General features: G+C 47.9%; 1 protein-coding gene across 1 annotated transcript in view; it reads right to left on the bottom strand.

The window, feature by feature from the left end:
- LOC308148177 (ATPase family AAA domain-containing protein 2-like) overlaps nt 1-14,132 on the bottom strand; it is a gene marked incomplete at its 5' end in the record, with an annotated part of 44,535 nt that overhangs the window by 4,730 nt on the left and 25,673 nt on the right. The window contains 2 exons of the mRNA XM_080521618.1: nt 6,962-7,090; nt 9,861-9,976. Of these exons, the coding sequence (XP_080377744.1) occupies nt 6,962-7,090; nt 9,861-9,976 (245 nt within the window). The remainder of the gene's footprint in view (nt 1-6,961; nt 7,091-9,860; nt 9,977-14,132) is intronic.

The raw sequence follows: 14,132 nt of genomic DNA, 5'->3' as shown, positions 1-14,132 counted from the left end.
CAACCACACAACACAACCGCACCACATAACCACACCACACAACCACACCACAACCACACCACACCACACAACATAACCACACCACACAACCACACCACACAACCACACCACACCACGCAACATAACCACACCACACAAGCACACAACACAACCACACCACACAACCACACAACACAACCACACCACACAACCACACCACACCACACAACCACACCACACAACCACACCATCACACAACCACACAACACAACCACACCACACAACCACACCACGCAACCACACCACACAAGCACATCACCACACCACACAACCACACCACACCACGCAACATAACCACACAACATCACCACACCACACAACCACACCACAACCACACCACACCACACAACATAACCACACCACACAACCACACCACACAACCACACCACACCACGCAACATAACCACACCACACAACCACACAACACAACCACACCACACAACCACACCACACAACCACACCACACCACACAACCACACCACACAACCACATCACCACACCACACAACCACACCATCACACAACCACACAACACAACCACACCACACAACCACACCACGCAACCACACCACACAAGCACATTACCACACCACACAACCACACCACACCACGCAACATAACCACACCACACAACCACACCACGCAACCACACCACACAAGCACATCACCACACCACACAACCACACCACGCAACCACACCACACAAGCACATCACCACACCACACAACCACACCACACCACACAACCACACCACACAACCACATCACACCACACAACCACACCACACAGCCACACAACCACACAACATAACCACACCACACAACCACACCACGCAACCACACCACACAAGCACATCACCACACAACCACACAACACAACCACACCACACAGCCACACAACCACACAACACAACCGCACCACACAACCACACGACACAACCACACCACACAACCACACCACACAAGCACATCACCACACCACACCACACAACCACACCACACAAGCACATCACCACACCACACCACACAACCACACCACACAAGCACATCACCACACCACACAACACAACCACACCACACAAGCACACCACACAAGCACACCACACAACCACACCACACAACCACACCACACAAGCACATCACCACACCACACCACACAACCACACCACACAACCACACCACACAACCACACCACACCACACAACCACACCACACAACCACATCACCACACCACACAACCACACCACACAACCACACCACACAACCACACCACACCACACAACCACACCACACAACCACATCACCACACCACACAACCACACCACACAACCACATCACCACACCACACAACCACACCACACAACCACACCACACAACACAACCACACCACACAACCACACCACATAACCACAACACAACCACACCACATAACACAACTACACTACACAACCACACCACACAACCACAACCACACAACCACACAACCACACCACACAACCACAACCACACAACCACACCACACAACCACACCACACAACCACAACCACACAACCACACCACACAACCACAACCACACAACCACACCACACAACCACAACCACACCACACAACCACAAGCACACAACCACAACCACACAACCACAACCACACAACCACAAGCACACCACACAAGACCAGAAAGCCTGGCACTACAGTCGTTAATACGACTGGTGATACAAGCATGCATTAGTGTCTCCATGTTGGCCAGAGAGAGAATGTGGCGACTCTGGCGATGTTCTATAAATGGTAAAAACCTATAATTGTGATATTCTTAATGTGTGGAATCACAGTCAGCTCGGAGTCAAAGATTACGCCCTGGTTCTTCACCTGTGAGGATGGATGAAAAGACCGTGACCGTAGTTTGGGTCAAACGTTCTGTCTCTGGGCCTCAGGACCCATGACGGAAACTGCAGTTTGGTCCTGGTTAAGCTGGAGGACGTTTTCTACTATCCAGGATTTCACATCTAAAATGCAGTTAAGAAGTGCATCCATTGGTCTGGTGTCATCAGATATTCAACAACTACACACAGTCAACAACTACACACCCATAGTCAACCACTACACACACTGCACACACATTGTCAACAACTACACACCCATAGTCAACCACTACACACACTGCACACACATTGTCAACAACTACACACTCTGCACACACATTGTCAACAACTACACACACTGCACACACATGGTCAACAACTACACACACTGCACACACATGGTCAACAACTACACACACTGCACACACATAGTCAACAACTACACACACACAGCACACACATAGTCAACCACTACACACACTGCACACACATAGTCAACAACTACACACACTGCACACACATAGTCAACAACTACACACACTACACACACACAGTCAACAACTACACACGCTGCACACACATAGTCAACAACTACACACACACTGCACACACATAGTCAACAACTACACACACTGCACACACATGGTCAACAACTACACACACTGCACACACATAGTCAACAACTACACAAACCACACACACATAGTCAACCACTACACACACTGCACACACATTGTCAACAACTACACACACTGCACACACATAGTCAACAACTACACACACTGCACACACATAGTCAACAACTACACACACACAGTCAACAACTACACACACTGCACACACATAGTCAACCACTACACACACTGCACACACATAGTCAACAACTACACACACTGCACACACATAGTCAACAACTACACACACTACACACACACAGTCAACAACTACACACGCTGCACACACATAGTCAACAACTACACACACACTGCACACACATAGTCAACAACTACACACACTGCACACACATGGTCAACAACTACACACACTGCACACACATAGTCAACAACTACACATACTACACACACACAGTCAACAACTACACACACTGCACACACATAGTCAACAACTACACACACACTGCACACACATAGTCAACAACTACACACACTACACACACACAGTCAACAACTACACACACTACACACACACAGTCAACAACTACACACACTACACACACACAGTCAACAACTACACACGCTGCACACACATAGTCAACAACTACACACACACTGCACACACATAGTCAACAACTACACACACTGCACACACATGGTCAACAACTACACACACTGCACACACATAGTCAACAACTACACAAACTACACACACAGTCAACCACTACACACACTGCACACACATTGTCAACAACTACACACACTGCACACACATAGTCAACAACTACACACACTACACACACACAGTCAACAACTACACACACTACACACACACAGTCAACAACTACACACACTGCACACACATAGTCAACAACTATACACACACTGCACACACATAGTCAACAACTACACACACTACACACACACAGTCAACAACTACACACACTACACACACACAGTCAATAACTACACACACTGCACACACATAGTCAACAACTATACACACACTGCACACACATAGTCAACAACTACACACACTGCACACACAGTCAACAACTACACACACTACACACACATAGTCAACAACTACACACACTACACACACACAGTCAACAACTACACACACTGCACACACATAGTCAACAACTACACACACTACACACACACAGTCAACAACTACACACACTGCACACACATAGTCAACAACTATACACACACTGCACACACATAGTCAACAACTACACACACTGCACACACATAGTCAACAACTACACAAACTACACACACACAGTCAACAACTACACACACACTACACACACAGTCAACAACTACACACACTGCACACACATAGTCAACAACTACACAAACTACACACACATAGTCAACAACTACACACACACTACACACACATAGTCAACAACTACACAAACTACACACACATAGTCAACAACTACACACACTGCACACACATAGTCAACAACTACACAAACTACACACACATAGTCAACAACTACACACACTGCACACACATAGTCACCAACTACACACACTGCACACACATAGTCAACAACTACACACACTGCACACACACAGTCACCAACTACACACACTGCACACACATAGTCAACAACTACACAAACTACACACACACAGTCAACAACTACACACACTGCACACACATAGTCAACAACTACACAAACTACACACACATAGTCAACAACTACACACACTACACACACAGTCAACAACTACACACACTGCACACACATAGTCAACAACTACACACACTACACACACAGTCAACAACTACACACACTGCACACACATAGTCAACAACTACACAAACTACACACACATAGTCAACAACTACACACACACTACACACACATAGTCAACAACTACACAAACTACACACACATAGTCAACAACTACACACACTGCACACACATAGTCAACAACTACACAAACTACACACACATAGTCAACAACTACACACACTGCACACACATAGTCACCAACTACACACACTGCACACACATAGTCAACAACTACACACACTGCACACACACAGTCACCAACTACACACACTGCACGCACATAGTCAACAACTACACAAACTACACACACACAGTCAACAACTACACACACTGCACACACATAGTCAACAACTACACAAACTACACACACATAGTCAACAACTACACACACTACACACACAGTCAACAACTACACACACTGCACACACATAGTCAACAACTACACACACTACACACACAGTCAACAACTACACACACTGCACACACATAGTCAACAACTACACACACTACACATACATAGTCAACAACTACACACACTGCACACACATAGTCAACAACTACACACACTACACACACATAGTCAACAACTACACGCACACTGCACACACATAGTCAACAACAACACACACTACACACACATAGTCAACAACTACACACACTGCACACACATAGTCAACAACTACACACACTACACACACATAGTCAACAACTACACACACACTACACACACATAGTCAACAACTATACACACTACACACACATAGTCAACAACTACACACACACTGCACACACATAGTCAACAACTACACCACACTGCACACACATAGTCAACAACTACACACACTGCACACACATAGTCAACAACTACACACACACTGCACACACATAGTCAACAACTACACAAACTACACACACATAGTCAACAACTACACACACTGCACACACATAGTCAACAACTACACACACTACACACACATAGGCAACAACTACACCACACTGCACACACATAGTCAACAACTACACACACACTGCACACACATAGTCAACAACTACACCACACTGCACACACATAGTCAACAACTACACACACTGCACACACATAGTCAACAACTACACACACACTGCACACACATAGTCAACAACTACACAAACTACACACACATAGTCAACAACTACACACACTGCACACACATAGTCAACAACTACACACACTGCACACACATAGTCAACAACTACACACACTGCACACACATAGTCAACAACTACACACACTACACACACATAGTCAACAACTACACACACACTGCACACACATAGTCAACAACTACACCACACTGCACACACATAGTCAACAACTACACACACTGCACACACATAGTCAACAACTACACACACACTGCACACACATAGTCAACAACTACACAAACTACACACACATAGTCAACAACTACACACACTGCACACACATAGTCAACAACTACACACACTGCACACACATAGTCAACAACTACACCACACTGCACACACATAGTCAACAACTACACACACTGCACACACATAGTCAACAACTACACACACTGCACACACATAGTCAACAACTACACACACTGCACACACATAGTCAACAACTACACACACTGCACACACATAGTCAACAACTACACACACTACACACACATAGTCAACAACTACACACACACTGCACACACATAGTCAACAACTACACACACACTGCACACACAGTCAACAACTACACACACACTGCACACACATAGTCAACAACTACACACACTACACACACATAGTCAACAACTACACACACACTGCACACACATAGTCAACAACTACACACACTACACACACATAGGCAACAACTACACACACACTGCACACACATAGTCAACAACTACACCACACTGCACACACATAGTCAACAACTACACCACACTGCATACACATAGTCAACAACTACACACACTGCACACACATAGTCAACAACTACACACACTGCACACACATAGTCAACAACTACACACACTACACACACATAGTCAACAACTACACACACTACACACACATAGTCAACAACTACACACACTACACACACATAGTCAACAACTACACACACACTGCACACACATAGTCAACAACTACACCACACTGCACACACATAGTCAACAACTACACACACTGCACACACATAGTCAACAACTACACACACTACACACATAGGCAACAATTACACACACACTGTCAACAACACACACAGTCAACAACTACACACACACAGTTAACAACAACACACACAGTCAACAACTACACACACATACTGCACACACACAGTTACCAACTACACACACACACACACACACACACACACACACACACACACACACACACACACACACACACACACACACACACACACACACACACACACACACACACACACACACACACACACACACACACACACACACACACACACACACACACCACCAGGTGGCAGTTGCTCAGTGTGTTTTATGTCATCCCTCTGTGTGTGTCTGTGTGTGCATTGTGTATTGTGTGTACCTGTAGGAGCGCCGTCTTGTCGTGCTCGTCTCGGTGTCGGTAGACACACTGGGCCAGCAGAGCGTAAAGTTTCTCCAGAGGTTCAACCTCCAAACCTTCAGTTTGAGTCACGGCTCGAGTCAGTAGCTCCTGGAGAAACACCATCATCATCATCCTCATCGTCATCGTCATCATCATTGTCATCATCATCATCATCATCCTCATCGTCATCGTCATCGTCATCGTCATCATCCTCATCGTGGGGAAAATTTTCTGGTCCATCGTCGGCAAACGGCTAACAACATACCTGCTGGCTAATAAGTTCATCGATCCCAGTGTCCAAAAGGGAGGAGTACCGAGACATTCCGGCTGCTTGGAACATACAGCAGCGATAAGCCAGCTCATCAACGAAGCCAAGAGCCAGCATAACACTCTCTCTGTCGTGTGGCTGGACCTTGCCAAGGCCTATCCCAGCGTGCCACACCTGCTGATCCGCAAGGCACTGGAGCACTACCGCGTTCCATCAGATGTAGTCGAGCTGGTCATGTCGCACATGGATGCGCTGCGGATGAGGTTCACCGTGGCAGGCACCACTACCAAATGGCAAAAGCTCGAGAAAGGCATCATGGCAGGATGCACGATCTCTGTCGTCCTTTTCATAGCGGCCATGAACCTGCTACTGAAGGCAGGAGAGACGCAGTGCAGAGGCCCGAAAGCAGACGACGGCACAAGACACCCAGCCTGTCGAGCTTTCATGGACGACGTGACAGTGATGACTCCATCAATCCAGGGGACACAGTGGGTTCTGAGCGCACTGGAGAAGATGGCGACATGGTCACGCCTACAGTTTAAACCTGAAAAGTCGCGGAGCGTCAGCATTCTGAAAGGGAAGCTAATAAGAAATACTTTCAGCATCCAGGGCTCCGAGATCCCAACTATTCAAGACCAAGGGATCCGATGCCTTGGAAAACATTACGACAGCTCCCTAAAGGACAGCCACAACCTCAACATGACCAAAGCCCAGCTGAACACCTAAGCCATCGAGCACAGTCAGCTTCTTGGGAGATTCAAAATATGGCATCATACCGAGGCTCCAATGGCCCTTCCTACTTTACAACTTTCCCATGTCCCAAGTGGAAGGAATGGAAAGACTGTGCAGCAAGTTTCTGCGGAAGTGGCTGGGAGTCCCCCCATTCTTTAGCGCAGTCAACCTATATAGCAAGACTTCCAAGCTTCCCTTGCCTATTGCATCAGTAGTGGAGGAGTTCAAGGCCACTAAGGCAAGGGCAGTCAGCACACTCCTTTTGTCTAAGGACGGGAAAGTTCGGCACGCAAGTAAAAACATCAAATGCGGCAGAAAGTGGAAGCCCCAACAAGCGGTGACTGATGCAGAATCCCACTGGAAACACCAGGAAGTTGTGGGTGTGGTATGTCAGGGACGCCTGGGTCTTGGCCACTACAGCGGGAAAAGGTGGTGCAGTGCTGATGCGAGAGCCAAAAGAGGTCTTGTGGTGGAAAGAGTTCGCGAGGCAGCAGAGGAGGACCGGCGGGTGAAAGCGATTGGACTCGCCTCTCAGGGTTGATGGACACAGTGGGATCAGGCACAGGAGCGGCCAATGCCTTGGAAAGAACTGTGGCAAACCGACCAAGGGAAGGTGAGCTTTCTCCTGCGTGCTGTGACCGACCTGTTGCCCACTCCATGCAACTTGAAGATCTGAGGCAGAGAAGAAGACCCATCTTGCAACCAATGCGACGCACCCGCATGCACGCTGAACCACATCCTGACAGGGTGCCCAAAGGCGCTGGCTGAAGGGCGCTACAGATGGAGGCACGATAAGGTCCTCTTGGAAATCGCCAATTGGGTGGAGCAGCAGTGGGTCAAAGCCAACAACAAGCACGCTCAAAGCCATAACCTTTGTGAGGGAAGGGGAAACGGCTCGTAAGACCAGCACAACAGCCAAAAACCTACCTTCCTCCCTGCAACGCGCCTGCGACTGGGAGCTGAGTGTGGATTTGAAGAGGAAGCTCGTCTTTCCACAGGACGTGGCAGTGACCTCACTTCGACCAGACATAGTCTTGCTGTCCAGAAGCACAAAAACCATCATAGTGGCAGAGCTCACGGTGCCCTGGGAAGAGAGGCTGGACGTGTCTCACCAATTGAAGTGAGCCAAGTACCAAGACCTGATTGACGAAGCTGTCCTGAAAGGATGGCATGCAAAAATGTTTCCCATCGAAGTCGGCTGCCGTGGGTTTCCCGCAAGGTCGGTGCGGTTCTTCCTCCAGAGGATGGGGCTGGAGCCCAAACAGCTGAAGAAAGCCACCAGGGAGATAGCCGCAGCAGCCGAGTCCAGCTCAAGATGGATATGGCTAAAGAGAGCTCACAGCTGGAACCCTTCCGCAGGTGAAGCCTAGTCAGTCTTCGCTGCCCCACTCAGGCGAGGTGTACAGGTTAAGGGGCGAAACACCTGTGAACCTGAGATGCCTGCTGACGATGCGGAAGGGTTCCAAAAATGGGGCTGCTTCAAGGATACCATCTTAAAGTGATGACCTGCAACCGTTTTCAGAGTAGTTCCCGCAGTTGTAGCTCGTGGCAAAGCATCTTTGATGTTTACTTCACCTGTCATCATCATCATCATCATCATTGTCATCATTGTCATCATCATCATCATCCTCATCCTCATCCTCATCATCATCATCATCATCATCCTCATCATCATCGTCATCGTCATCGTCATCATCATCCTCATCATCATCCTCATCCTCATCCTCATCATCATCATCCCCATCATCTATATTGTGTATCTGTGTTCATGTATTTATTTAAAGTTGAAGTATCTGAATACTCATGTTCACACTGTACTCTACGATGAAGAGAAGGAACTTCAGTGTGTGCGTGTGTGTGTATGTGTGTGTGTCTGACCCTCAGCTTGTTGCAGTCCACCAGCAGGGGGCGTTCAGTCTGGGGTCTCTCCTGGGGGCTCCTTCCTCCGTCGACCTGTTGCTTAGAGGCTGCTGCCTCACCTGTCCTGGTTCTCTCTGGTGGGGGGTTGGGGTGGGGGTGGGGATTGGGTGGGTGGGGGTGTCAAAGTGAGACTTTGTGATTCCTACTGTTGAAGCTGTTAGTGAGCAGGGCAGTTGGTGGGGGTTGGTCAGTTAGCAAGGCACTGAGCAGGGCAGTTAGCAGGTAGACAGATAGCTCCACTGTTGCCCTTTTTCCACTGAGCTGGTTCCAGGTCCGGTTCCAGGTCTGATTCCAGGTCTGATTTGAAGCCAGAGCAAGCAAGAGGTGTTTGTGTTTGACATATATAGTGGACGTAGTGATGTACTGAAGTTTTAAGGTGACTAGGGATGGATCCGATCTGATCCAGTATCGGTATCGGGTTCTGATAACAACTTAATTCACGGAGCAGCAATTTGTGATCCAACCTGCAGAGATTTCTGATCCATGAAGCCTCGTCTGCTTTACTGCTGCTGAAACGACTCCACAGTGTTTCCCTGCTGCTCTGCTGGCTGCAAACTGTGGACTGGATTCCTGAAGGAGGCGGGTCTCAGTGAGACACGGAGCGATGAGTCAGGAAATCCTTTCCACAGTTTGCATCCAGCTCGCAGGCCAGTGTAGTTGCACTGCAGCAATCCAACTTTCCATGACAACGTGTTGCTGTTTGGACGTATTTTACACTCAAAACACCACAAGGCTTTGATGTAGATGTTATTGTACAGTGAGGCTGCTCTGGATCGGTGCTTTCCTAACGGTGACGTACCGGTGTTGGACTGATGTTTTACACTGATGTACTGCGTCCATATTCACAAAGCATCCTCAGACTACAAGTAGCTCTCAAAAAAAATGTATTTTATAATTCCTCAAAATTTAAGGTTTTTCTTAGAATTGTTCCTTACTAAGATAAAAGTAATTCACAAAGTATCTTGAGCCCAAAGAGTGCTCCGAAGATGGAAAACCACTAGAAGCAGTGAGGAGGACTTTCAAGAAGCCTAAGACAGACAAGATGACAGAAATAGAAAGTGAAAGGAAAGATGTTCTCTGTTTGTTTAACGACAATGATTTAATGACACGCGAGCACCTCGATGTGCAGGAAGAATGTTTCTGGTCGACCTCATCATGGAGGATCTTCCTTCTCCCACAGTGACGCAACAAAATAACACTGACAAGAAGGTGATCACAACACTGTGACTCCTGTCTACAGGTGAACTGCAGTAAAACACTGTGACTCCTGTCTACAGGTGAACTGCAGTAAAACACTGTGACTCCTGTCTACAGGTGAGCTGCAGTAAAACACTGTGACTCCTGTCTACAGGTGAGCTGCAGTAAAACACTGTGACTCCTGTCTACAGGTGAGCTGCAGTAAAACACTGTGACTCCTGTCTACAGGTGAGCTGCAGTAAAACACTGTGACTCCTGTCTACAGGTGAACTGCAGTAAAACACTGTGACTCCTGTCTACAGGTGAGCTGCAGTAAAACACTGACTCCTGTCTACAGGTGAGCTGCAGTAAAACACTGTGACTCCTGTCTACAGGTGAGCTGCAGTAAAACACTGTGACTCCTGTCTACAGGTGAGCTGCAGTAAAACACTGTGACTCCTGTCTACAGGTGAACTGCAGTAAAACACTGTGACTCCTGTCTACAGGTGAACTGCAGTAAAACACTGACTCCTGTCTACAGGTGAGCTGCAGTAAAACACTGTGACTCCTGTCTACAGGTGAGCTGCAGTAAAACACTGTGACTCCTGTCTACAGGTGAGCTGCAGTAAAACACTGTGACTCCTGTCTACAGGTGAACTGCAGTTAAACACTGTGACTCCTGTCTACAGGTGAGCTGCAGTTAAACACTGTGACTCCTGTCTACAGGTGAACTGCAGTAAAACACTGACTCCTGTCTACAGGTGAACTGCAGTAAAACACTGACTCCTGTCTACAGGTGAACTGCAGTAAAACACTGTGACTCCTGTCTACAGGTGAGCTGCAGTAAAACACTGACTCCTGTCTACAGGTGAGCTGCAGTAAAACACTGACTCCTGTCTACAGGTGAACTGCAGTAAAACACTGTGACTCCTGTCTACAGGTGAGCTGCAGTAAAACACTGACTCCTGTCTACAGGCGAGCTGCAGTAAAACACTGACTCCTGTCTACAGGTGAGCTGCAGTAAAACACTGTGACTCCTGTCTACAGGTGAGCTGCAGCAGAGGTGATGATGGTCTATCAAGCCTCCGTCACGTTCTTTCACTGCCCCACATCGGTGGTGAATCACTGGGATTGATGACGCTGCGTCTCGTCCTCCATTAATATCATTGTAATACATTAAGTGGTAAAAATAACCGGCATGGACAGAAAAGAAAACAAGAATCAAATCAATAAAATTATCAGCATGTGAACAAGGTAAGTTCAATCATTTTTAAGCTCTGTACAAATTAAATTAATTTGTCTGAGTTGTATCATCCATCCATTGTCTACCGCTTATCCAGGCCGGGTTGCGGAGGCAGCAGTCCGAGCAGAGTTGCCCAGACTTCCCTCACTCAGACTCTTCCTCCAGCTCTTCTGGTGGCACCCCAAGGCGTTCCCAGGCCATAGAGAGACATAGTCCCTCCAGGTGTCCTGGGTCTGCCCCGAGGCCTCCTACCAGAGGGACATGCCCGGAACACCTCCCTCCGGAGGCGTCCGGGGGGCATCTGAAACAGGTGCCCGAGCCTCCTCAGCTGCTCCTCTCGATGTGGAGGAGCAGTGGCTCTACTCCGAGCTCCTCCCTGGTGACTGAGCTCCTCACCCTATCTCTAAGGGTGACTGAGCTCCTCCCCCTATCTCTAAGGGTGACTGAGCTCCTCACCCTATCTCTAAGGGTGACTGAGCTCCTCACCCTATCTCTAAGGGTGACTGAGCTCCTCACCCTATCTCTAAGGATGACTGAGCTCCTCACCCTATCTCTAAGGGTGACTGAGCTCCTCACCCTATCTCTAAGGGTGACTGAGCTCCTCACCCTATCTCTAAGGGTACGCCCAGCCACCCTACGGAGGAAGCTCATTTTAGCCGCCTGTATCCGGGATCTGGTTCTTTCGGTCGTGACCCATAGTTCATGACCATAGGTGAGGGTAGGAACGAAGATCGACCGGTAAATCCAGAGCTTCGTCTTTTGGCTCAGCTCCTTCTTCACCACGACGGACCGATACAACGTCCGCATGACTGCAGACGCTGCACCGATCCGCCAATCAGCTCTCAGCAGACTCTCTCTAACAACCAATCAGCTCTCAGCAGACTGCATCATACAGAGCAACGGGGTCAACCACACCTCCTCACTAAGATAAACGATTGTGTCAACTCCTTGCTGAGAGTTACTGAGACACTTCCTGAGTCACTTTAAGCCAGTGCTTCTCAAATGGTGGGGCGCGCCCCCCTGAGGGGGCGTGGTGGGGTGTCAGGGGGGGCGTGAGGCGGGCGCGACTTTCAGCATTAGTGCCTTTATTCATGCTTGAAGGATTAAAAAAGGGCCTCCAGCCACTAGGTGGCAGCAGTGCTCAAACTAATCAACAGGCTGCCTGTTCAACCAGTAGAGTAGAAGAAGTACTACACATGAACACCGGTGTACAGAGCTGGAGGAGGAGAAGTTAAAATAATGGAGAAGTTTCTGACAGGAGTGAAAAGAAGAAAGGATGAGGCGTCAGAGGAAAAGAAAACAGGTGAGAGTAAACATAAAGCTAGTAAGAGCAGGAGATATGACGATGCTACGTCGCCCTTGGGTTTACCGTGAACACGTCGGGAACCAGGAAACACCCGTTTGTGTTTTATGCCTAAAAACTCTGGCAGCGGAGCATGAAACCAAATAAATGAAGACGGCACCTGGAGACCATACACCATACACCTGGAGACCATACACCATACACCTGGAAACCGTACATCATACACCTGGAGACCATACACCATACACCTGGAGACCATACACCCGTTATGTCAGTAAGCCACTGGAGTTGTTTCATCATAAATTCCATGAGTATGGCCAACAAGCCGGTCATTTTGTCAGCGCGGCATCAGTAAACAAAAAGCCTGTTAGCCTCTTACAAAGTTGTCCACCACATCACAAGGTGCATAAAACCTCACACCATAGAGATTTATTTTGATAATCAGGCGATTGTATGCAGAATGCTGGTGCCAGCAACTGATACAGTGGTTTATACAGATAAATAAATA

The sequence above is a fragment of the Blennius ocellaris genome (genome assembly GCF_963422515.1).
Source record: "Blennius ocellaris genome assembly, contig: SCAFFOLD_137, whole genome shotgun sequence".
Lineage (NCBI taxonomy): Eukaryota > Metazoa > Chordata > Actinopteri > Blenniiformes > Blenniidae > Blennius > Blennius ocellaris.
This window is presented reverse-complemented; position numbering and strand designations above follow the sequence as displayed.